The sequence below is a fragment of the Enhydra lutris genome, unplaced genomic scaffold (genome assembly GCF_002288905.1).
Source record: "Enhydra lutris kenyoni isolate GAN:26980312 unplaced genomic scaffold, ASM228890v2 scaffoldscaffold8, whole genome shotgun sequence".
NCBI classification, from domain to species: domain Eukaryota; kingdom Metazoa; phylum Chordata; class Mammalia; order Carnivora; family Mustelidae; genus Enhydra; species Enhydra lutris.
In genome coordinates, this window is record NW_019154092.1 from 16,204,959 (window position 1) to 16,231,735 (window position 26,777).

The following is a 26,777-nucleotide window of genomic DNA, read 5'->3' on the forward strand; positions in this document are numbered from 1 at the left end:
CAGGAGGGAGTTGCATGGAAGCTGAGGTCTCGCCGTGCTCTGAGGACAGGTATGCTGCTAGATCTCAAGCCTTGGTATTGGTCATTTGGGAGAAAGTCCCCACGCTGTAACAGCAGGAGCGAGACTGGTGTTCCTTTCTTTACCTAACAGACTTGCTTTGTTGTAATGTTACACTACTTGTTTCATGCACTAGTTTGTTTTCCCTTTACTCTCGAAAACCCACTGTTCATTATCAACAGAAATTATCTCTGTCATCTTTGTGTCCCAGGGCATGAGGCACAGACCTTCCCCCTCAAGAGTCTCCCAGGTGACTGGGTCACAGAGCACTCAGTGGTAGCAGCCTTCCTTATGGTGTCCTTTCCAAGGCCTGTTGTGGCTTATTTTCCTTTCCCTGTTGCCACAGCTCTCCCCTTTCTTATGTTATTTCTAGATAATCACAAATCTTTGCTCTCCTAAAAAAGAAAAGAAAAAGAAAAAAAATGGGGGGGAGGTGGTTATTTCTTTCCCCTGCTCTGAGAGCCTTTCCATCCTCCCTGAGGCCTGTACAGCTGAAGCCTTTGAAAGAAAGAGCCCTCCCTGAGCCCCTGACTCTCCTGGCCCCACTTGAGTGAACATTTCTCATAGGTGGTTTGTGCCCACTCGTAATGTCCGTCTGGGCAGTGAGCAAGTGCGGAAACTGTCGGATCTTCCCACCAAGCTCAAAGCCGAGAAGATTTACTTCTATGTCGTAGTCCCATAGATACAATTGAGTAAATCTACAATCACGTAGTCATTGGGGGCTCTGTATACCCTAGTAAATTAGTGCTTCTAATTTTATAAGCACTGTCATAACCACAGTTGTAAGTGGGATTTTTCCTTTTACTGGAGTATATGTTCCTGTGCTTTACTAGGTGTTGTTTATTAGGTGTTGTCTCCCCTAAGTGCTGTATAAAGTGGTGGATTGTTTCAGGGCAACCGGTGGACTGTATTTACAGGTGGTCGGTTGTCTTTACTAGCTTTGCTGCCGTAGCACAACTACTTTCTGGCAGGAAGGAACATTGTATAGTAGCTGGGGTTATTAAGTCCAGACTTGATTTGATTCCTCATTTAGGAATGGATGCTTTGTCAATGACCGAATCCTTCTTTTTTAGTGCCTCTTGAGGGCCATGCATGTTGTGAAAGGAATGAAACAGCACTGTCTTGATTGCCAGATCACACTGCCCGCCTGTCAGCAATAGGATGAGAGCATTTCCAACACTTCCAAGACTTCCTGGGGAAGTTTTGCTGCCCCAAGAAAGAAGAGCCCTGCTTAGACCCTGCTCTAGAAGGGGTGTGTGTCCTTAGTCTGCTGAGCTGCGTCCATGTCTGGCATCCCATTGTGAAGTAGCAATCCAGACAAACAGTTCTTGGGGCGCCTGGGTGGCTCAGTCGGATAAGCATCTGCCTTTGGCTCAGGTCATGATCCGGAGTCTTGGGATGGAGCCTGCTCAGTGGGGAGCCTGCTTCTCCCTTTCCCTTTGCCGCTTCCCCCTGCTTATGCACATGCACATGTGCTCTCGCTCTCTCAAATAAACAAAATCTTAAGAAAAAAAAAAAAAGACAAATACTTCTTAACTGGAAGGAACCACAAGATATTTTAAAAAATAATAAGCAATGAACTCACACAGCTTAGGAGGAATTAATGCAAACGAATATATGCTTCAAATTAGAAATGAAATACATGAATGACTCCTGAGTGGGTGGTTCTGATACAGGTTTCAAATTCCATATTTACTGGGGTAAAGAAGAAAACCCTGAGCTAGGTGTGGGCTGGGCAGCATTGTTAAGAGCTTGTCCTAAGCCTTTTCTTTCCACCTGTTTCCCCAGTTTACAGATCGAATTAGAAGCTGTTTGGCCATTTAGCAATAAGATGCATTTCTTTGAGCATGAAATAGAATTAAGTGATTTTATCAACTAAGAAGTTCATATTGGTGAAATTGTGTATTTTATCTTCTGCATCTCTGATCTCCACTGAATAATAGACCATAGCTAATGTGGCCTGGACCAAATTGTGCAGTTTTCTGCTACAAGAGGTTAAATTCAAAAGGTATTTTGCCTCCACTGTTGGCAACTCCGCTGGTGTATTTCTGATGTTTTCCAGTTTCTGTCTCTAGGTCTGGTTGCTGCTGTCAGAAATTTATACATTTCATGAATGTACCAAGGTCTTATACTCCTTTGGACTCTTGAATTTTTTCTGTCTGGCAGCTGGGGTTTTAATCCCTGCATGAATGTAGGAGGCAAAGAGATATCTTCCAGACTGAGGCTTCTCACTTGAAATCCCTTCCTCCATGGTGATTCCTTCCTCTGAATCTGCGTGTGTTCTCCACCACTGCCTGTCCTTAGGCTGATTCATCTGCGCTCATAACTTTGCCATACTAACTTCATGCAGGTAACAGATCAGGCTAGTCCTCTGTACATCATCCCCCAAACAAGAGGGAAATTCACTTCCAAGGTGATTGGTCAGAGTTAAGTCAAACCCATATCCGTGATATGATGTTAACAGACATGTGGGACCTGAGCCCCAGATGTTGTCAGTTTCACCGGGAATCTAAGATGATCACACCCCACAGAGATCATGAATTTGAAGTATATTAAGTGTCCCTGGAACTTTTGAATTCCAAAACATCTAATGTGCACAAATATCACTATTAAGAATGCCCATACGATCTCTGTAACCCTGAGGGAGAGAAAAAGAATGACAAAGGTCCAGCATAGCCTTCACCCTGTCCAGTGACCCTGAAATTCTCTAGTGATTACGCCATATGGACGGAGCTGTTTGATTTGTTTAAATGTGGTGGGTCAGTTGCAACGGGTTGAGAGGTGGGCCTCCAGGAGGCAAAAGCCCTGATTTTTGTAGCATTTGCTGATTTCTTTGGTGTAAATACTTCTGGTGTGACCAGTTCCAAGCTGCCAATGGAAAGTCACTGAACGTGGAGTTGCGAAGAGATACAAACACTTGGTTCTTACCAGTCAGCATCAGTTGGTCCCAGCACATCCCTGAGGAATCTGGGAAATTGTGAATTTGAGTCGTGACTTAGAAATCCATTTTTTAAACATCTCTTACTGTCAAGGAAATCACTTTGTTTGCGGGCGTGTCTATACAAATATGTGCATTTATCCATTTTTTTTATCTAGTTATTTCAGTTTTAGATAATTTTCTAAATTTAACTCTGTCCTCTATGAATTCTTTACAAAGTCATGGAAATTTTTAATAAACATACATTTTCCCATTTACTTTCTATTCAATTATAATTCGGTCACATGCCTTCTTTTTGTGTATCAGGTTTCCATTTTTATATTCCTTTGGCCTCCATAACCATAGCTGCCTGCCCCATGAAAACATTTCTTCCTCTCTCTGTCCTTTGTCCAGACTTAATAACAAGTATGAATAAGAAGCTGGTGAACAGGGGACTCTTCACGGAACCTGGGGACCTCACTCCTCTCACTGCTGGGCCGTTGTCCCTAAAATAGACCCCTCCCATTTCCCTCATTATTTATTTGCCAGTGTTTCCTCATTTGGGTCATTTCAAGCTGATTGACCCATTTCTCATCACAGTTGAGAACTGAGGCTACATTCAGTGCAGAGCAGATAATTACTTTAAAACACCGACAGTAAAAACCTGTTGCTCTGTCTTGGCTCCCTTTTCCCTTAATTTAAGTGTCCTCAACTATAGTCTTCACTTGAAGAAAGTAAAAAACACCTATTCACAAAGGAATGAGGAATGTCTGTCGGGCTGATTGATATTTTCATTTACATGGAGGCCCTTTTTTCCCCATCAAAACACTAGTTCTGTTGGTTTAAAGAGACCAAGTAGGTATGTGAGAGAGCGTAGATTAGTCTCCTTTTTCTGCCAGCACCTGCCCCACACATAATTTCCACATGTCCCAACACTGTTTCGGTGATAAACAGCGAACACACTATCATTAACTGCAACTTGCCCCCCTACCGCCAGCTCAGCAGGGTTCCCCTCATCCTGATATTAGCTCCTCAGCTGCCCCCCAAAGAACACTTTTTAAAGCAACAGCATTCAAGGCAGGTGTTGAATTGTGGGTTTACATTTGTCATCTTGGCCCTGTCGGATTTACTTTTACAAGTGCTAAGGGACAGAAAGTGTAGAAATGCTGCCCTCCTGCTTTAGATCTTGGGGTTCGCTCTGGGCTGGGCCAGGGTCTAAAGAATGCCTTGCGTTCCTGGGGCTAGTAAACCCTTTTGCACTCCCCACGTCCTGAGGTGAACAGAAAACTCTTCCCTTCAGGCGGTAGGTACCTGATCGTTTGGGAGGACAGGGTTTCCCCACCCCCGAGTGTCTGCATTTTGACTGTCAGGCCTCAGAGCTGAATGCTCTCCCAGGACGCCTACCCCCCGGACAACAAGACAGATGAGCATGTCCCTCGTCACCTAGAAAGCTGGACCCAAAGGTGGGAGGGAAGGTCAGGAGTTCCAGACATCCGAGAGCTGGTGGAGGCATGCTGCTTCCAACGTGTGTGCGACACGGTCCCTGAGGGAGTGACAGAGCCTCTGATTCCCCCTGCTGGGATCTACGTCACTGCAGTCATGTACTCGTTAAACTGCTTGACATGTAGAGTTCTAGAGAACTCCCTGGTGTGTTTAAAGAAATGCAAAAGCAATAGTGCAGAGAAATAAAATTCCCACACCACTGCAATGCAGTGGCCATGCAGACAGCCTTTAAAACACACACACACATACACACGCATACACACATGTGCGCGCGCGTGCACACACACACATACCTAGATTTATCTGGTGTGAATCACACAGGTACTAAAGGGTTCAGGCGCAGCTGGGCTTGGGACGAGGCTGATGTTAGGACAGGATTCATTGAGGAGGAGATAGGTGAGCGAAGGTTTCAAAAGAAGACATTTCATGGGGGAGGAAAACTGTTGTGGGGAGAAGGAGGGCAAATCTCAAGACCTGGGGAAGGACTAAGCAGTCCTTCTGGAGGGTGCAGTGCACCTTCTTGGAGGGTGCAGTGCGAGCTCCGCGCGGGTATCCTGGGGCTCTTTCCTGCACTCCCCCAAGCTTTTGCTTCTGCTTTACTCTCTGAAGCCTCCTCTGACCACTGTATTAAAATTGCCATCCACCACCTCTCCCACATGCTCTTTGCCCATTTCTGGCTTTATTGTTCTCCAAAATGTTTTATCACCTCCTGATACCCTACCATAGCCTCCTACTGGAGTGTAAGTTCCACAGGGACCAAGATTATTGTCTGTTATACTGACCATTATACCGAGTGCTTCATACATAGTAGATGCTCCATATTTATTTCTTTCCTTTTTTAAAAAAATTTGTTTATTTTTGGCAGAGGGAGCAGCAAAGGGAGAGGGAGAAGCAGACTCCCCTCCAAGCAGGGAGCCCCATGCGGGACTTAATTCCAAAACCCTGGGACCATAACTTGAGCTGAAGGCAGACACTTAACCAACTGAGCCATCCAGGCACCCCTCCATACTTATTTCTTGAATAAATGAATAATGGGATGGACCAAGAAAGAAGCATGGTAAAGTGGGCAGGGTTCAGGAACTAAATTACAATTCCAGAGGAGAATCAGGAACCGGGAAGCCTAAAGCCAGGCCTGGCTCATGTGTGAGTGGGGAAGACCGTGGAGTTCACTGGACTGTAGTTTCCTCACTGTAAGATGGATGTTGGCCAAGATGACAGCCGATTTTCTTCCTAGTGCTGAGGTTCTTTGAACCTGCAGAGTTAGAGGATGCCAGCTGCTCTGCATCTTGGAATCTGCTGTGAGCCACCTGGAACTTACTGTGGCAGTGGAGAATTACCATGGTTTTCTGAAACATGGGCTCAAGCTGGTGTTTGTAAGAGGTTTTTGCCAATGTACTCCAGGCAGAATTTTTTGTTTGAGGGAGTATAAGAGGCTAGAGATAAATTAATGTTTTTAATCGCCATTTAATAAATCCTTCTTTCATTGCCTTCTTTCCACTGTCTTATCTCACCCAACTTCTGGAGGTAAGGACCACCACCCATAGATGAATGAGCCATTGGACACTGGCTTTTGTGGCTACTATATCATGTATTAGAAGCTCAGAAGAAACCTCAGTAGGAACAACAAACTTGTTTTGGTTTTGGACTTAAACTGTGCAAGCCCCCTGCATGTCTCATAGTTTGCCTTGAAATTATAAAACTATCTTCTCTTCCCAGCCTACCCCATTCCAAAAATTCCATCGCCATTGGGGGATGATTCTCCTAAAGGGCTAAGAGACCTTACCAGCCAACCTCCAAGACAATCCTGACCTCTAACAGAGATAATGAGCATTTATTTAGGGTGGAATTAACTTGGTGCTCAGTATGTCACCACAGAATAGTCAGAAATTACAGCCTGTAGAAGCCCCAGGCCTGTAATAGTTAACTTACTGGAGACTGAATTTTACTGCTCATTTCTCAGAAAGGCATCTTCTATCAATGTTTGGAAAGATGTTTCTGCACCCCTTTATTTTGACAGAATACTTCTAGAAGTCTAACCTGTCAGCTTTCTATGGTTTATCTTGTTAGGCATCCTTAATCTTGCTTTGTTTTGCTTTCCACTTCTGGAAGTCAGTAAGCTTGGAGAAGCAGCATGTGATAACCCCAAGTTCATCTTACAGCTCAGACACCTACTGGCTTGGAGAGTCAACCTCCTTCACGGGCACCTTCCTAAACTCTATAAAATTGGGGCCAGCTTTCCTACTTTGCAGAATCGTTGAAGGCATTGTAAGTAACCAGGAGAAGATGCCTGGCAACTCTCAGGGCCTCAGGACCAGCAGCCATCCCCAGCAGTTCCTCTTGCATTCGCGGCGATGGCAGACTCTCAGCCACTAAGCAAATGTCCAGTGGCCTTCCTCCAGATACCTGCGCAGTGTCCGTGTCCAGCTCAGTTATACAACAGACTCTGATGCCCCGAGCTGGAGCTGCATTTTCGTAAGTCCTTTCCGTTAAAAGACTCAGTGCCTAATCACAGAAGGACATTGTTTGGTAGTACCAGATAATGAAGCCGTCAGAGCTGCTGAAATATATCATCAGGATTGTTGACAGTTCACGCTGTGTCCCTAGAATAAAATGAATAGGAATAGAGCCAAGAGGAAGGGGGCCAGCGAGGAGAGACAACTGTTGGAGATGTGATGCTTGAGCTCCCCGAGGAGCAAGGATTCCTTCCCTCAGAATTGAAAGCATTTGTGTACAGTTCATATAATAAAGGATTTCTTCTTATAAAAACCAAAAATAATGGTGTTCTGGTGAGACACTATATATTCTGGGAGACTCTGTACGTATGTTCTGAGTGGCTCATTGTATCTGGCTTTTGCCTATAATTCTTTTTAGTAGGCAGGGTATAAATGATAAATTGTAAACAAATACTACATACTCCTCTTTGAACATTAAATATCAAACCAGAACTGACTGCCATATATAAATGTTTTAATGAAAAAAAACTATACCCTTGTTGACTGGGCAAGTTATTAATATAAGCTCAGAATGAGTGCTGAAGATTTCAGACTCCTAAAACTCTCTTCCAAATAATTTTTCTGGTTTGAGGACACTTTTATGAATACAGGGATGCTATGAGGCCTCATTTATTTTGTGCAGAGAGTTATTTCATTCCCAGGTCTTGTCCTGCTTCTGTTTTCATACTTCTCCACATCGTTTAGGAAACTTGGCCTAATGAGTTGTCCACAGCTGAGATTAATATTTGGGCAACTAAATTGCTGATTAATAAAAAAAAAATTGTTGCTAACTAAATCCATATTCTGTCATTTAGTAAATGGCCTTTATAATAAGGAAAAATTATTTGTGGGTTAAAGTATTTTATGTATTTAACTTTTGTTCTAGTGATATTATCTAGTGGATAACATCCAAATAACTAACCAGGTTGTTAACTCTTACTATGTTGTTGCCTTTAAGGGCATTTTAATTATAGGAATTTATTTGAATCATCAGTTTTACTGTTAGAGCCAAATCATTCTTGTGGGCTGATGGGAATAGATGCCACCAGGCAATAGATTAATAACTATAAAAAAACCACATGAAAAGGTCACTGCAAATCTCAGATCAAAACTTGTGGTTTTCTGGATTTTGCAACCCACCAGCTTTTTGAAGCTTCTCTCCAGTAACATGATCTTTACGGCAACACCACTGAGCTCTGTAGACATTTGTGATAATTCAGACAGACCAGGAGTGTCCCACACTTGCCCACCATGCCAGGCTTCCCCTGACAGGAAAGGGGACGGATCAGCATGAGTCCATATCAAAAGACAAGCGATCCTTCGGTGATGGCCGAAAAATACGATAGTGAAGGAAGGAGACACTTTTGTTCTCCAAAAAGATTGGAAAAACAGACCGGATTGGAGCCTGGACCGCAGCACTTGGGAGGGCTTTTTATGGAGAACCACAACAGAAAGGAATTCTCTGCTGGTGAATTCTTCTGGCCCTTGGCACTGTCATTCCTGCAGTATTTCAATTATTCTCTCCAACCAGCTAACCGCTGCCCCCTGATCAGCGGCCCCACTCGGCCCCCACTCTTCTTACTCTAAACATGTGTTATTGGGAACAGGGCAACCCGAGGAACCCAGAGTTTGAGCCCTGGGGACCAAATTGTCAGCCTATTCTGAACTTCCGTGGAATACCCAAGGAGTTAACCAGAGTGATTCTGATTTCACTGGGCCCCCAGACTTTCTTTTTCCTTGCATAATAAATACTTGGACACTGGAAAATACATTTAAAACATGAGCCAAGACTCAGGTTCAATGGGAGAGAGTTTGAGAGGGATAACCAATGCAGAAGCAGGGATCCTTCAGGCGCGTTCCGTCTGTAGAGTGCTGAATTGCAAATGTGCTATTTGGGCCAGGATTTTTGATACATGAAGTCTTCCCGGTAAGGGGCAAGACTGCTTCACTTCCTGAGCGAGAATGTCTTATCCGCAGCAGCCTGCAGGTTGATTCCCTTTCCCTTCCCACCATCCCACCCCGGCCCACAGGAACAAAGCCCCCAGTCTCTGGAAAGTAATGCTGAGAAAACAAACAGTACAAAGGCGGGGAACAGGGGGATATCTCTCTTGAATGTTTTTTTGTGACCATCTATGTTCACGGAGGAGGGGGTCCCCCAGCTTCGTGAGCCAGCAGGGTCTCTTTGTAGTAGGCATCTGTATGTTTGGCCAGATGTCCTCCCAGCGGAGGGCAGAGAGGGAAAGATAAAACAGAATTCTTATTAAAAATAAGTCTCTGGGGAGAGAAGAAACAAGACACAGAACGTGTGACAAGTGGAAAGGGAGGCCAGGCGGTGCCATCTGATATTGATTAAATGCTTGATACAGTCAGCAGCGAGAAAGGCGCATCGCGAGGAAGTGACCCTGCTCTTCAGAATATGAACCAGTGACAACTGCCTGCGAGCAATCTGCATGAAGACCACATGCCCAGGAGGTCCAGCGGCAAACCCAACAGCAGCACACACGGCAGAGTGGGAGGGAAGGACCTTCACCCTGAGAGGGCAGACGCGTGGCTTCGGATTTGCTTTGCCTCACTGACCTCACTTTCCCCATCAATAACACAATGACACTTGACCAGATGACCTCCAAGCAGCTTTCTCACCCTAGATTCTCTTATCTACCCTAACCTCCCCTGTGACCAAATCTTCTGAGGCTCTTCCAATGGAATGCAAGAAATCGCCCTAGAGAGACATAAAGAATTCACCCACCTACCGTCCTAAAATCCAAAAGGAAGGTAACCCCCCCTCCCCCCCATCAACCACAAAAGCGTCAGCCAGTCTTTTCCAAGGGAGTTCAGTCCAACGTTGCTGTGTCTATCATCCTTCTGTGCTTACCGTTGCCACCAAAGCAAGTTTCTGGGTTCTGGACAGGAGATGTGGCATGCTTGTGGGTCTACTTATACCTTCCCCCCAATCCCAGTTCCAAAAATAGTTTCACTCTGACTGATGTAAGGGGTTTTTGTTTCATTTTAAGCTGCCGGATTATAGAGAGTCTAAGAGCTGATGGGTGTGTGTGGGTGTGTGTGTGTGTGGTGTTCATTATTTAAGGAGGAGTTGTTAAAGTGTTTTTGTTTTTTTTTTGGTTTTTTTTTTTTCCCTCTTTGGCACTGTTGTGAGGATAGCAGTGTCTGAGTACAGGGTAAGGCTGGATTCCAGTGGGAGTGGAAGATGAAGCTCCCACTGAGATGAAAAGGTCTCACTGAGGACCATGGTAGTGAAGTAGAAAGGAAGGGATGACCAGAGAGAGTCACCATGACAGAGCAGAGAGAGCATGGTGCTTAAAGTCAGTCAGACCCGAGTTTGAATCCTGCCTATGGTGTCTGTGGGATATCATTGCAGCTATCACTGCCATGCCTCCTTGAAGGGTGCTTGTGAATAAAGATGCCATATGGAAAGCACTTGGCTCAGAATCTATTAGAGCATAGGCAGGACCAGATTAACCTACAGAGGAGATGACTGTGATAAAAATGTCTCATGGGAAGATTAGCAGGGCCTGGCAACTGAGTGAATTAAAGAATAGAGGAGAAAACTCAAAGGTGTCTTGGAGTGGGGGATTGGGATAATGGTAGTATTTAGGGTGGAAGTTGGAGTTATGGTTTGGTGGGGATGATATTGCATAGAGAGGTGGTACCGAGACATCCAAAGGGCAATTAAAGGAGGACAGAAAGGAAATAGAGTAAAAGAAATGGGAAAACCGATCCAGAGAAGTTGATTTACTCTTGGTCTGTTTGAGTCAGATTTTACAACTTTACCTTCAGAGGGTTGGCTAATCAAAGGTTGATCCAGAATGACCATCTTCTCAATAAGCTTTAGCTCTTCAAAATGTGTTTCTCTAATTAGGCATCTTCTGGACCTTGGGAGAAATGCAGAATCTTAGCTTCTGCCTCAGACCTACTAAATCAGAAATTTGCATTTCACAGTGCGTTTTATAAGCACTCTGCAGTTTGAGAAGCACTGTTCTCAAGCATGGCGGCCAGACCAGCAATGTCCACATCCCCTGGGAACTTGTTAGAAATCCAAATTCTCAGGCACCTTCCCAGACCTCTTGAGGTAGAAAGGCTGTGTTCTGACAAGTCTGATGCATCCCAGAGTTTGAGAACCACTGCTCTAAGTCATGGAACAGATGGAATGAACCCCCTCCCCTTGAGTTTGTAGCTCAGAACACCAGAGAGATTGGTTAAACCCTGAAAATTAAATTGGAGTCATTGTTCTTTGCTGTTTCTCTCATCATATTGCATTAAACACAGCTGAAGAACTCTTTTCACTGAAGAAGGGCACTATGCGTAAAATTATAAACTGAAAGGGGGGAACTTTCGCTGTGGCTTAATCCTCACGACTTACACATCAAAAGTTATTGAGCACAATTATAGGAGATCAGTCCTTTATGTGCTGTTGCTCCTGTGAGACGCTATTAGTAAAATGTACATAGGAAAATAAGGGATCTCCCGATATTCCTTACAATGTGATTTTCACATTAAAATGTCCACAGTCTCTGTCTTCTGTGTTTCTAATCAGTGTGACAGAAAGTTCCCTTTTTATAGGTTAGTTTCTGGAGTCGCTTGCAGAAGTGATAGTGGTTTACCACTTAGGCTAGAATTTTTTCAAAAAATTGAATAGTGAGCAGTCAAAATTTACCTCCTCTCATCAAAAATGTCCTTTTTTTTTAGTTTCCTAATTGTTATTCAAATCACTGTGATAATTTAAGTAAGGGTCAGTGTCTGTTTTCTATATACATATGATATCCAAAAATGGTTATATCCTGAGCATTTTAATTATAAAATTACCTATATTTTCTGCTATAGGTTATAGAGCATTGCAGCCAGGGGCATGGTAAAACAATGTGTATGGGGGGCGGGGCGGTCACAATATGTGGTGGTCGCCCATTTCCATGGTATAAATACTCCCTCCGGGGATGATTTTAGGTTTCCAACAATTTGACAACCAGCTCCCCAAATTCCTACAAATGTAACAGTTGGCTCTTGTAAGCCAGTAGGAACTAGCTCAAGCACACCACTGAAACAGACATCAAGGGACAGTCCACAGTTTTTCTGGTTGGTTGTGTTTGAATTGCTATAGATCCAATAAGAGCTGAAACAAGTCAATTTGGGTGTTTAAAATCTTTGATCATGTAGAGATTTTTATTGAAATGCTAATGATAATGGATTTGAAATTATTCTGACACAAAGTTACATGCTATTTCCAAGTCATTATTAAATACAGCGACATTAAACTACATCATCATAATGGTGATATTTAAAGTGCTTATGTTGCTAAAATGGTATGTTTAAAATACCACTCATCCTATGGGAAGGCATATGGAAAAATGAGTCTTCATCATAGTATTCGAGGCAACATGCAGAAAGATACTTTTTGAAATGATATCTCTGGTTACTGTTATTAAAATTTGACTTCTCTTTCAGGTATTCAGGAAGGAACGCAGTGTACCAAATGTAAAAATAACTGGGCACTGAAGTTTTCTATCATATTATTATACATTTTGTGTGCCTTGCTAACAATCACAGTAGCCATTTTGGGATACAAAGGTAAGTACTCTCTCCTTTTTCTTTCCAAATGGCACATTTCCCTTTATTAATTTAAACATGAAAAAAAAAAAACCATGTTTGCAAGTATGAAGTATGTCATTAATACAACTCAAATGCAAAAGTAAGCAACATCGTAAACTTTGTGTCTTGCGCTTCCTGTAGTTGTGGGATCTGAGTCCTTTTGACGCATTTCCACAATCCTAAAGGTCCTCTATGAGTTATAAAGCTTTTTCCTCATTGTTGTGTTTTCCTACCTGTTTCTAGCTCCACCCTCTTCCTCAATCTTTTTTCATCTTATCTCTAAGAGGTCCTGTGGAAACCCTGGAGTCAGCACACAGGAAAATTATACTGACAGAGGGTAAGCCAAACACAAGATCTCCAGAGATATGACTTACTTCACCCCAGGGACTGGGCAGCTAGTTTCCTTTTTTTCCCTCTTCAGCACATTTACCATGACCACTGTTGTTTATATAGCTCCGTAAAAATATTGCCCTGTAGAAGTAAAACATAGAGGGAGCACCGCCACCCCAATAATACTTTATGGGATGTTAGGTATTCTTTCAGTATGTCTGGTTTAAGGTCAGTGGAAGATTTTTACCTAAATCCTTCAGACTTGCAGACAAAGTGGGTTTCCTTCTTCCCCTCCCCCGCCCACCACCACACCCTTTCCAGACACCACAGGTAGAAGGTGTCATGATTCAGAATCACGGGCTGCATAAACCTTTTTATAGAAAACAGCCATGGAAGCCTTCCCATCAAAGATACATGACACAGATGTGTCGTCTGGTTTCAGCAAGAGGCAAGCATGGGGGCTGCTGATCTTCAAAACCTTCACTCAGCAGCTATCCTGGCTGCCTTCCCTCAGAACTGACAGGTTAACAGTGGAGAATTCCCACATATTCCCTTCTCTGTTTCTTGGCTCATAGACACTCCTCCCTGGCGAGAGAAGTGAATTCCCTCCAACCTATCACTCCTCTTTCCTCTCTCCAAGTGTCTAGAGGCTTCCTGAGGAAACCCCATGTATTAAAATGAGAATGGGCTTTGGAGCCAGATGGTCTAAGCTAACTCTCGATTCCTCTATTTGTAAAACAATTGTGAGAGTTTATTAAGTGTTTGCTGACATGCTGGGCATCATGCTAAGTCCTCCGCATGGCTGTGTAACCTGGGTATGAATCACAACCTCTTTGAGTTTCCTATTTCTTACAATAACAGTAATACCACTTTTCAAGGAGTTTGGAATGAGCAAAGATGATGTCATTGAACCTGTCCAGTAGTGGGTTCTAGTAGATAGTGGCCATATTTCTGTTTCTTGCTTCTTCATAACGGCATTTATACAGCTGTGGCCAGTAGAATGGCAAAATGTTAAAAATACTTAGTACAGTTGAAGCTTGAAAGTCCCATCTCTGAGGCCAGATGCATGGAAAATTGTGTGCATCCTGTAGGGTGTTGACTGATGAATTTGAGCAGTGGAAATCTAGAAACTTACCAGGTCATTTTATACATTTGTGATTAGTTAATCTAACCTAAGAATAACAAAGTAAGCATTAAGAAAGGTTATTAAATTGTGGCAAGGCAGGACAAGGGGTGGGGGAGGGAGTCTAGTGAGGAAAGGGAGGGTCTGTTATGTCCTGGGTGAGTCAGACTGGCTCTCCTCCTTTACCAGGTTATTTGGAGCACTACTTACTTCTCGACGTTTCCCAGAAAACCCAGATAAAGGAGAATCTTGAGATCAAATAGCCATTTAATAAGTACCTTTAGGGCTCAGTACTGTGTGATATCATGAAAGCAAACAACTACTGGAAGAAAGTTGACAAAGGTTTGAAGAGCATATTACCATATGGTATTTTATAACTTTTCTCTCTGCAGAGAAATAAGATCTAGAATCTTTGTGCCTTTAGAATTGTATAGAAGTTCCAAAGGAGAGGGGTTCCCCCCCCCTTTGTTTGTTTTTAAAGTTATTCCAGATATTTCCTCCATTTTTATGACATTGGAAAGCCCATCTCAGCTCTGGCATCTTGTGCACATGCTGGTCCATTTGCTAAGAACACTTTTTTTCTGCTCTCCACCTAAAAGGACTCCTTTCCTTTCCTGTTCTAGACATTTATCCCATAAGAAGCCCCGAAGGCTGAGTTAGGCCCTCCTGTTTGTTCCCAAAGCATTCCCTTATTTACACTTAGCCCCTGTCATACTCACTCATGATGGCCAGTGGGCTTATCTGTCTCACTACCCAAACTCTAAGCTCCATGAAAACAAGAGACTCCTATCTTTAGTTTGTCATATCTCCCACTAGCACCTAGGCTCATGGTACTTATTAGGCACCAGTTAAAGTTACTGGATAAATTAATGAGAGGGAGGATGGATGGATGGATGGATGGATGGATGGATGGATGGATGGATGGATTGTAGATCAGGGCTGACTTCTGTAAAGACAATAAGTCAGTGCCCAGGGATGTGTAAACCATTCTGCATTTAAGGCATTGCCACCACTCAGAGCCCTACCAGGAAGTCTAAAATCCTAAAGATCAGCATGGCCTGCTCTCTGCGGTGTAACCTACCCAGGATGAAAGCAGGGAGGTGCTGAGGGAGCAAGTACGAGTGGATGCAAGGAGATGGTCTTACTCCTTTTCCCTCCAGAAGGGGCCCCCATCCCTCAGGCATCTACTAACAAATACAAAATAATAACCACATGCAGTTTGGGTTCCCAAACATCATCTGAATGAACTAAAATGTGGGTATTTTCCAGATATGTTTTCTCTTGTACAGCAGGTCTTCTTTCTTGCTGATAAGAGTCTAGCAACCCCACAGGGGAAGAGGCAGAAAGATAAGACCTGGTTCTCCTTTCCCACATCTCCCTTTGAAGTCTAGAGAAACTCTTTCCATTTCAAAAAAGAAAGAAGAAAAAGAATATTCAAAGGCGATCTTTCTCTGAAGGAGAAGTTAGGAAGTACAATAGAAAGTGCTTTATGTATGAGAGTTGGCAAAACTCCATACTGTTTTCCTCAGAACAGTTTTTTACTTCTCCTTTTATGTCACTTACACAACCACGAGTTAGGATATAACTGAAGTTCCTTCTGGAGAATTTGCTGCATAAGGCGGGGAACTGCTGAGTCACCCCCACAGGGCTGTACAGTGACTGTGACCCCAGAGGCTCATCAGCTGCTGTACAGAAACTATGTTCTTGGATAATTCCAGCTCGGGGCATTCTCTGCCTTGGGCTCTTTAACTTCCGTCATGGAGCTGCCATGGCAGACGCCATCTCCTAAGTTCAGCGGGTCATGTTTCCTCCAGAACATTCCGGAACAGGAAAATCAGCAGGCATACATCTCAAGAGAATTAGGATAGAGAAGAAAGAAATCTGTATCTTTCTCAAGACAAATCTCCTTTAACTCATCATTCCTAGTCATTGAATGTCTACCTTGCTGCTAATCTCTGCTAAAGTAGCAGAGACAGCTGGTTCAGTAGGCTTTCCACATGGGCATCAAGTCACACTGGGGGGCTCCTGTGAGAAGCCAGCGTAACATCCGACAGCCAGATCTTCTGTACTTTTGTAGTGAGACCCGAAATAGCATTCAAAGGTGGAAATGCCTTGATTGCATTCCAGGGCAGTGCAGAGGGTATTCCCGGAAGTCCCAGGTACCCACGCAGGGGCGTGTTTACCCCCTCAGCACCGCTGTCTGGGACAGACACGCATGTGAGCACTAGGCAGGAGCTCTTCGCCCTGCCCTTGTTCCTTGTCCTCAGGGCCTGGAGCGTGAACTATGTCTCTCATGGGAGGTAACTATATTGAGGAAAAAGAAGTACTAAATACGAGGTAATGTGGAATTCTAGAGAAAGCATTCATTTTGGAATTAGATTTCCTGACCTGCCATCTCACTTGGTCCTTTACAAGCTGTGTAACCCTGGGCAAGTTACTGAACATCTCTGAGTCTCAATTTCTTCATCTGTAAAACAGCAGTTTTAAGGATTAACTTTGGTGATGGTGCAGTGCACCTTTCAAAGAGTAGGCACTTGGTAAACAGAGGCTGTTATTGCTGTTATTATTGGTGTGGTATAAAACCCAATTGTCAGGGAAGGCTTAGCACGTTGGGGTGGTGAGAGTGGAGTGGACCCTGAAGGACTGGTGGAATCATGACAAGGGAGAATGAGGTTCATGGCCCAGGCCAAGGGATGGTACCAAAAGGCTTTTATAGAAAAGGTATGATTGTCAGATTATCCACGAGGATTAGGCTTTGGGTACTCAAAGAGGGCCAACTCCTTGGGTATGATTTCCAAAGCAGTAATGTTCTGAAGAAAAACTGACGAAACAGTTGCTAGGGGGCGTGGGGGATTCGTGAGCCTGGTGGTGGGTATTAAGGAGGGCACCGATGGCATGGAGCACTACATCAAAAACTAATGATGTACGGTATGGTGACTAACATAACACAATAAAAAAAAAAGAAAGAATAAAGGGGAGCCCATGAAAAAACAGGCTGCTAGGAACTCTTCCGTTTGATGTTCATCTTTCTCACATCAGAAGGATCTACAAACCGAGGTCTGCATCAATAGACTGGGAGTTTCTAGGGTAAGGGAGGATGGCTCTGTCACTGTTTTCCTGATTGACAACTTGTGCTGATAGGTTAAGAGTAAAAACCAATGAAAATGCTGTGTGCTGTTACAGCAAGTGTTGGTTCTAGATGCCCATCAGCCTGGTATTTTTTATGCCGTAGCAAGCTGCCAGCTTTGCAGCCCTGAAGTTTGCAGCTTTAGACCCAGATCCTATTTTTAAAATGCAGACACACACGCCCCAATGCATGTAACCAGATCATTAGCCCCTGTGGCCAAGGCCAATAGCTTCCTCGTTGCACCAAAGAGAAATCTAACAGATTTTCATTCTGTTTTTAACAAATGTATTTATTGCCTTTACACAAACCTGAATTCTCTGTCCATGACAGTTCTGTGTTTTTTAAAACTAAAATGGAGGGAAAATTAGAGAGGGTAGAAAATGACTGCCTGTCAGCATATTTAGAAGTTTCTTCGGCTTCCGGGAAAAAATGGGCAGGACTGAAGAGACTGTGTGTGGTTTGAGGACAGACTGAGCCATGTGTTTTGATTTGAGAATCAAAACTGAATCTTAACTCATCAACATTTTATGCTTTTTTTTTTTTAAAGTTTAACTTTGCAAAATTACAGATGAAACATTGTGTTCCTCAGAGTTTGGGGGGATTTACAAATATGCATGCCTGTCTAACAGTCCTAAGATATAGATTATTATAACAATACCCCTCTTGTCTATATAGTCACTTTCAAAAAAAAGAGTCATAATTCAGCTGGCTGTTGTTCTTCTTGGGGTGTGGGGGTGGGGAGGGCTGATTTGTATGTCTGTTTGCAGGACCTCTAGCTCAGCCAGTTTTTCACAGGCCTCAGTAGCCAGGGGGCAGACTCTCACCGATTTAAGTAAATAGCATAATAAATATGTGTTGAACACCTACTAAGTGCCACACTAAGAGCTACAGATCAAACTGAATGCAAATTTTCCTGCCTTAAAGGATCTGATAGTAAACAAGCCAGGACCACACAGTGAAGTAAGTCCTATGGCAGAGAAAGGACTGCTTGCCAAGAGAATTTCTAAAAGATGCACCGCAGCAAAGATTTCCCATAGAAGGTGATGAGCTGAGTCTCGAAGAGCAAGTAGGGCTTAACCTGGCGATGATCCCAGGGAAGAACATTTTAGGTAGAAAGAAGAGCACTTGGAAGGGCTTGGGTGAAAAAGAGCATTTGGTGCCTTGCACGCATTTCATTATAGCCACACTCTAGAAGCTTGAGGGGGACAGCAGGACAAGCTTCCCCAGAGAAAGTGCTAGAAGCCACAGGGCTGGTTCACTTTGGGTCATACAGACCCATGGGAGCATACCTCTGCTTCCTGAAAGGAGCCAGGAGAATCTTCTCATACAATCACGCACGGGTGGAACACTTGAAGAATAAAAATAAATTGGCTCCATTACCTTACAATTAATATAGAAAATATATTCATGCTTCAAAAAAAAAAAAAATGAAGTCCTTATTTTCAGAAAGCCATTAATACCAAGACAGACTTGATCTCGAGTTGCTAGAGGTTGGATGTCGCAGGAGTCACTTCTGGAGAAACACGCTCTTATGAATATTTTAGAAAGAAACTTGTATTCACAACTGTAAAGAGCTGCCGTCTGAGAACAAATAAGAGCAGAAGTTGATACTTAACACCGTGTCACTAACTCTTTCCCTTTCATGTACAATCAAGAAAATGCTAAAAAAAAAAAAAAAAAGTCTTCTTCATGAATAATTGTCTGGAAATCTATGTAGGGATCTTCTTGGGAAATGACGAAGGACAGATTGGCTTGTCACTGAGAAGTAGACTTTTCAAGGCCTCATGAAAGAGAGTGGCAAATGCTCTTGACTTTCTTTCCCTTCCTTCTACAAAGACTATTTATAGAAGTAGCTAGGTATTCTTTACTACAGACTTTTCTCAGACTTTTCTTCCAGACAAATGTATACCACCTTCCAGGAATGGTAGGGAGTGTGATGAGTGATAAAACTTTGTAAATGATCACAGTGTTATACCTCCATCTGTGAAAAACACTTTAGAAAATAATACAGATTGAGGACTTATATAATACATAAAAATTAAAGCTGAGCTCCAGACAACATCTAACACATCCAAGGTATTACAGAATCCTAAGAACAGCTAAGAACATAAAATTCTTAGGGCGCCTGGGTGGCTCAGTGGGTTAAAGCCTCTGCCTTCGGCTTGGATTCATGATCCCAGGGTCCTGGGATCAAGCCCCACATCGGGCTCTCTGCTCAGCAGGAAGCTGCCTCCACCCACCCCCCACCCCCCGTCTGCTTCTCTTCCTACTTGTGATCTCTGTCAAATAAATAAATCTTTAAAACACACAATTCTCAACCAAATAACCTACCACGGGGTTTTGTAACGAGTAAGTTATTTTTTTAAAAGAATCGCTTTTCCCCCATATTTGATTTCATTTATACTCTTTTTGTTTCAATCTTTTCCTTTATTCGCTAATGAAATATTTTTTTCATCAAAACTGAAAAATAAAATGTAAGCATGTGTGTGTACTAATCCTTAATTCTTAAATCTTAGTCGTAGAAAAAATGGACAATGTTACGGGTGGCATGGAGACATCTCGCCAGACCTATGATGACAAGCTTACAGCAGTGGAAAGCGACCTGAAAAAATTAGGTAATCTGCAACAAGAATGAACCATTAAACTGACTCCTCTGATTCCATGTTAAATGACCGCCGCTATTTAGAACCATACTGTTGTAAATTCACATTCACCCAGAAGGATGTTAAATTTTTGTGTTGTGTGTTGAGTCTTTCCTCATGATTTTATTTAAAGGCTTCTACATTTTAACCTTAAGGAGCAATTTTGGAGTTCTTCAAAAAACCACTCTGTGTGCCAATTAAAATCTGAAGATCAATCCTGATCAAAAAGGACCACACATAGATTTTAGTAAAAGCTCTTTAGAGCAAACCTACAGAGAAAGTTTCTAAGTATTTGCAAGGTGGATATTGTTATTGTCATCCTTAATTTATACAGGAGAAAATGGTGACTTAACCAGGAAGAAGAACAGTTGAAATGTGAACCTAGGGTAATTTTTAAAGTTTAAAATTTGTGTATATACTATAATTTTCATCTCAATAAAAAATAATAAGAGAAAAAAAAACAAAAAAAATCCTTTATAAAATGTTCAGTAAATTCGTACTTGAAATATTCTAAACTGCATAGAAGAGCTACAGAAATCAATTTAAAAAATTAAAAGATTCCAACTTATTTCTATACTTTGATTTTTATTTTCATTTTTTAGGAAGGGATTAATGGTAAATTTAATAAGCAGTAAGTTATTTCCTTCTTGACACCCTGCCCAGTGCTCTAAAATCTGATAAAATCCCCCTCCTTCTTTGAGAAAAGTGCTTAGGAAGTTAGCACCCTTCCCAATTTCCCAGAACCCACTTTGAAAAGATAGATACGTGGGTTTTACTAATGCAAAACACTCTGCATAGACCACAAATTTTATATCTGACACACAGTTCATACTAGTTAAGTGTCTTTTGGATCTTTATGGTTCTTTTTTTGGTTTTTGGTTTTTAAAAAAAAAAAAAGATTTTATTTATTTATTTGACAGAAAGAGAGAGAGGGGGGCAACACACAGGCAGAGTGGGAAAGGGAGAAGCAGGCTTCCCGCTGAGCAGGGAGCCTGATGTGGGACTCGATCCCAGGACCACAGGATCGTGACCTTAGCTGAAGGCAGAAGCTTAATGACTGAGCCACCCAGGTGCCCCTCTTTGGGATCTTTGACCCCACCTGAGCATTTCTCCTTACCACCAATCTAAGTAATAAATATGTCTTATTCCAGGGGACCAAACTGGAAAGAAAGCCATGAGCACCAACTCAGAACTCTCTACCTTCAGATCAGACATACTGGATCTTCGTCAGCAGCTGCGTGAGATCACAGAGAAAACCAGCAAGAACAAAGACACTCTGGAGAAGTTACAGGCAAGTGGGGATGCCCTGGTGGACAGGCAGAGTCAACTGAAAGAAACTTTGGAGAATAACTCTTTCCTCATCACCACTGTGAACAAAACCCTCCAGGCGTATAATGGATATGTCACAAATCTGCAGCAAGACACCAGCGTGCTGCAGGGCAACCTGCAGAGCCAAATGTACTCTCATAACGTGGTCGTTATGAACCTCAACAACCTGAACCTGACCCAGGTGCAGCAGAGGAACCTCATCACCAATCTGCAGCGGTCTGTGGATGACACGAGCCAGGCCATCCAGCGAATCAAGAATGACTTCCAAAATCTGCAGCAGGTTTTCCTTCAAGCCAAGAAGGACACTGATTGGCTGAAGGAGAAAGTGCAGAACTTACAGACACTGGCTGCCAATAACTCTGCCTTGGCCAAAGCTAACAATGACACCCTGGAGGATATGAACAGCCAGCTCAATTCATTCACGGGGCAGATGGACAACATCACCACAGCCTCCCAAGCCAACGAGCAGAACCTGAAAGACCTGCAGGACGTACACAAGGACGCGGAGAACAGGACAGCCATCAAGTTTAGCCAGCTGGAGGAACGCTTCCAGCTTTTTGAGACGGATATAGTGAACATCATTAGCAACATCAGTTACACTGCCCACTACCTGCGGACGCTGACGAGCAATCTGAATGAAGTCAGGACCACGTGCACTGATACACTGACCAAACACACAGATGATCTGACCTCCTTGAATAACACACTAGCCAACATCCGTTTGGATTCTGTTTCTCTCAGGATGCAGCAAGATATGATGAGGTCAAGGTTAGACACTGAAGTAGCCAACTTATCAGTGATTATGGAAGAAATGAAGCTGGTAGACTCCAAGCATGGTCAGCTCATCAAGAACTTTACAATACTACAAGGTAAGTGAAAATTCTGAATGTATTCGTTTTAGTTACTGATTGGTATATAACAAATTACCCTAAAAGTCGGCAACTTAAAAACAGTGAACATTTGCCATCTCAAGTTTGTGTGGATCAGGAATTCAGGAGTGGCTTAGCTGGGTGATTCTGGCTCAGTATCTCTTGTAAGGTTGTGTCAAGATATTAGCCAGGGCTGCAGTCATCTTGAACTCTTAACTGGGACTGAGGACCTCCTTCCAAGATAACTCATGCACATGGCTCTTGGTAGGAGGCATCAGTTCCCTACTGGCTGTTGGCAAGAGATTTTCGATTCTGGCAATGTGAAGTTGCTTGAGTGTTCTCACAGTATGGCAGCTGGCTGACTGCCGAGTAGGTGATCCAAGAGAAAGCACAAGGAAAAGCCACATGCCTTTTATGACCTAGCTTCAGAAGTCACATACTATCACTTCCACCATATTCTGCTCTTTAAAAATGTCATTAAGTCCAACCCACACTCAAGGGGCAGGTAGATTAAGCTCCACATCTTGAAAAGAGTTTTAACTGTGACTTTGTGGATAGCACTCAAAGGCAGTCCATTAACTATTTGCTGAATTTGGACTTTCTCAGTGCCTTGCTCTTTCAATGTCATTATAAATCAGGCTCCTTTGAAAGTAGGATTAATTTGTTTAGGTCACAGGGATTCCCGTTTCTAAGTGTCATGAGCAGATGGATGGTTGGCCATCACAGTAACTGTAAAGCCACAGAAGACAGAATGTGACCTGCATATAAAATCTGAGTTTTACTCTGATCCAGGTCACCCATGTAAATTGAAAATTCTTGGCTCAAATTAACTCTCCTTCTGAAGATTTGTGGCAACCATATATTAATAGCATTTTTCAGTCATGAACTATTTTCACTGCTTTTATGTTGAAAGTACTATGTGAAAGATGATGTACTAAGCACTCTGGGGCACGCAGAGAGGCCCAGATGGTCCTTCCCCTCAGGTAGCTTAAAATCAGGAGAATTTTAGAGTATCAGGAGATTGCCTGTAAGCAAAGAAATCCTGATTTTCAAAAAGAGGAAATATGCATAGACATACTGTGTAGAATGGGGAATTGGTCTTCAAGCCTGAAAAGAGGTTGTTAAGAGGATAATCTGTGAGCTTTTGGGAAAGCAGCAATCATCAGAGTGAGATCACTAAAAAGAAAGCAGGTGAACCTAATCTTATTTCTGTACATTAACAGAGTTATTAGGTTGTTTAAACTAGAAGACTAAGGGCGCCTAGGTGGCTCAGCTGGTTGAGTGACTGCCTTTGGCTCAGGTCATGATCCCAGACTTCTAGGATCGAGTCCCACATCGGGCTCCCAGCTCTTTGGGGAGTCTGCTTCGCCCTCTGATCTTCTACTCTCTCATGCTCTCTCTCACTCATTCTCTCTCAAATAAATAAATAAAATTAAAAAAAAAAAAACTAGAAGAATAAAAAAGTGTATCTGGATTTTACCAAGACATTTGTCATTGATGCTGTCAAGAACAAGATGGAGAAAGTAGGTGCTGAATTACATCGCAGTTGGGGAAATTTATTGGTGATGTTGGTTTTCTATGCTATGTAACAAAGTGCAAACTCAGCAGCAAGGGACAATACCCATTTCTTATCTCACAGTATCTGTAGATTGGATGTCTGGGTAAGGCTTGGGGCCTCTGCCCCAAAGCAGGATACCCTGTCATTGAGGGGCTGAGGTTTCATCAGAGGCTTGACTGGAGAAATTCCCTTTCTGTGCTCCCTTGGGTGCTTAACAGTATTCATGTCCTTGCAAATGTGAGACTGAGGTTCTTGGGGTCTTTTGGGGGCAAGAAGGGGTACTGGGCTAGAGGTCACCTGCAGCCCCTTGCCATGTGACCATCAAACCACACCGCAGCTTCTTCAAAACCGGCAGGGGACTCCAGTCTACTGAGACAGTGTTATGTAATGTAATCTCATCTAATGGAAGTCAAGGGAGTGACATGCCATCACCTTTGCCATGTTCTGTTGGTTAGAAGCAAGTCACAGGTTGCACACTCAAGGGGAAGAGATGATACAAGGGCATGAGTCATTGGGGGTGACCCTAGGGTGTGTCTTCCACAGAATGTGCATAAAGAATGGCAGTTCAATGAGCTCCTGGGGGGCTGGCAGCAGGTCTGGATGGCAGATGGCAGAGCCCCATTCAACAGCTTTGTCAGTGACTAGCATGAGGATATAGATAACCTGATAATCCACTACTTGTGTGACATGAAACTACATATACTAGCCCATGGATGCTAGAATCATAATCCAAAATGACCTGGGGAGGCTAGAATAGTTAAGAGGTGCCAACAAAATGGAAGAGATAGGGAATACCTGTAAAATCCTGCTTGAGGTTGGAAAAGGCCGGACAGACAGATGTTGATGGAAGAGCATGTGTATGAAAAGCATGGTGGTTTTAATCGACTGTAAGCAAGTCACTGTGTCTGGCAGTGAATCTAATGTGATCTTTGATTATATCAATGAAAATGATAGGAGGTGATACCTTACTCTGTTCAGTATGGCAAGACTACCCCTGCAGGATAGTGTGTACTTTGAGGGACCTCTTTCAAAGGGTCATTGACAGACCAGCATGCTCAAGAAAAATACACCCAGGATTATGGAGTCTAGATGTGGTTGGGGAAGGATTGCAAGACCTGGGAACATTAACCTGTAGGAGACACTGTTTTAGTGGAGACAAGGCAGCTATCTACAGGTATTTAAAGACTATCACGTGCGGGGCGCCTGGGTGGCTCAGTGGGTTAAAGCCTCTGCCTTTGGCTCAGGTCATGATCCCAGGGTCCTGGGATCGAGCCCCGCATCGGGCTCCCTGCTCAGCAGGGAGCCTGCTTCCTCCTCTCTCTCTCTGCCTACTTGTGATCTCTGTCTGTCAAATAAATAAATAAATAATCTTAAAAAAAAAAAAAGACTATCACATGGAAGAAATTTCATGTGACATCTGGGGAGGGTGAAACAGGACTAGTGGGTATTCATGAATAGAAAACAAATTTTGGTTTTATGTGATGTTCCTTATAAAAATTGGTGTTGCCTGTAAATACAATGGCTTCCCTGAGCAATATTGGTGTCCCAGCTCCAGAGGAGACAGACATCGTGAGTACGAGTCATACTCTGAATAAGGGGCAGGCTTTCAGATGATCAGAAACTTCTTCAGTAATTGCTTTAGTTTTTTCCTATTCTTTCTCAACCTAAATTCAAAAGGAGGGCAGATCTCAGTAGTTGCGCAACCACATAAAATAAGAGCTTTCTCAATTTCTGTTGGCACTGTGAAACCTTAGAGAATCCTGTTGCAGTACTCTGGATATTTTCTAGCTATAAGTTTTACAGTTTTATTATTCCATCCAGTTGCTAGCTTGCCTTCTACAAGTAAACTTCTAACACATTTAGTGTGTAGACCGTGTTGCTTGGCAGCTAAGGAAGTGTACAAAAAGTTTTTAACTGAAGATTCAGACCCTGGCTTTCAATTAGGTAATGTTTCCACTATTATGATTGTTTTTATTCACTAATATTGAGTGTGAATGCACTGAGCACTTGACTCAAACTCTGTAAGACAGGTACTTATTTTCTTTCCTTTTTTAGAGATTGTGTGTGAGCCAGGGGCAGGGAGGGGTTTGGGGAAAGGCAAGGGAGAGAGAGAATCTGAAGCAGGCTTCATGCCTAGCACGGAGCCCACCGTGGAGCTCAGTCTCACAACACTGAGATCATGACTTAAGCCAAAATCAAGAGTCAGATGCTTAACCGACTGAGCCACCTAGGCATCCCAAGTAAGATGGTACTTAGAAGATCATCACCAGTTTATAGATGAAACTAAGGTTTGGAGAGGTGTTTAAGGAACTTGCTCAAATTCACAGAGATGGTAGCAGCTAAACAGGATCTGAGCCCAGGCTTTCTGGTGCCAAGGCCCATGCTGTTAACCCCATCTTGGATCACCAAAAGTGCATGCCCTTCTTCCCAGTCCTTAGGTGCCCCACAGTCTGTGAGCGCAGGGAGCTGGGATTTCATTCTAAGTGTGGCATGGTGGGTACATGATCTGATTTATATTTTTAAAATGTCATTCTGGGTGTGGGGAGGGGAATGAGGTGGGAGAAGGATAGATTACAGGGGAGCAAGCAGGGCGACAGGGGTCCAGTGCAGGGCTATGGGCCAGTTATGGGTGACTTGGAGGTAAGAGAAATGGGTCTCCTCATTCAGGAGGAGTGTTGTAGGCAGACCCAAGGGCAGGCTTGTCCTTCCCTGGCCATCAAGACCCTGACTGGCTTTATCCAGGTATGCTCCCCAAGGGGAGGAACCTAGAGATAGAAGGGGATAGGAGTATTCAGAGCTCACATCAACCTGTTCTTGCCCCATTTGGTGCTCAGGACCCTGGAGTTTCCTACCCAACGTGTTCTTAGCCCAGAGGAGCGGCCAAGACTGTGTGTTGTAGGGGTGCTTTGTGGAGGGGTTGGACAGAAATGGAACACAGGGTCAGGGGCTGATGTATGTGATTGGACAAGGCTGATGGTGGATTGATAGTGGAGGGTGAGGGAAAGAGAGGAGCAGAATATCTCCTCCGTTCTTAGCTTGAGCAAGTAGGTGGAAGGACAGACTGGGGAGGTTCAGGAAGAGAGGCCCATTTAGACATATTAAGTGGAACATGTCTATGAGGAGGAGGTTTCTGACTCTGTGTTTCTAAAATACCATTTAGAAGCCAGGATCTCTATTTTCCTTTTCTCATTTGCCTTCCCATATAACGTTTATCCTTGGTCTTTTCATT

The 26,777-nt window shown here is 43.2% G+C and overlaps 1 protein-coding gene across 1 annotated transcript in view; it reads left to right on the plus strand.

The window, feature by feature from the left end:
- The window catches only part of LOC111142573 (collectin subfamily member 12), a 193,627-nt gene that overhangs the window by 136,821 nt on the left and 30,029 nt on the right, over positions 1 to 26,777 (plus strand). The window contains exons 3-5 of the mRNA XM_022495849.1: positions 12,427 to 12,549; positions 19,667 to 19,765; positions 20,944 to 21,990. Coding sequence (XP_022351557.1) covers positions 12,427 to 12,549; positions 19,667 to 19,765; positions 20,944 to 21,990 — 1,269 coding nt within the window. The remainder of the gene's footprint in view (positions 1 to 12,426; positions 12,550 to 19,666; positions 19,766 to 20,943; positions 21,991 to 26,777) is intronic.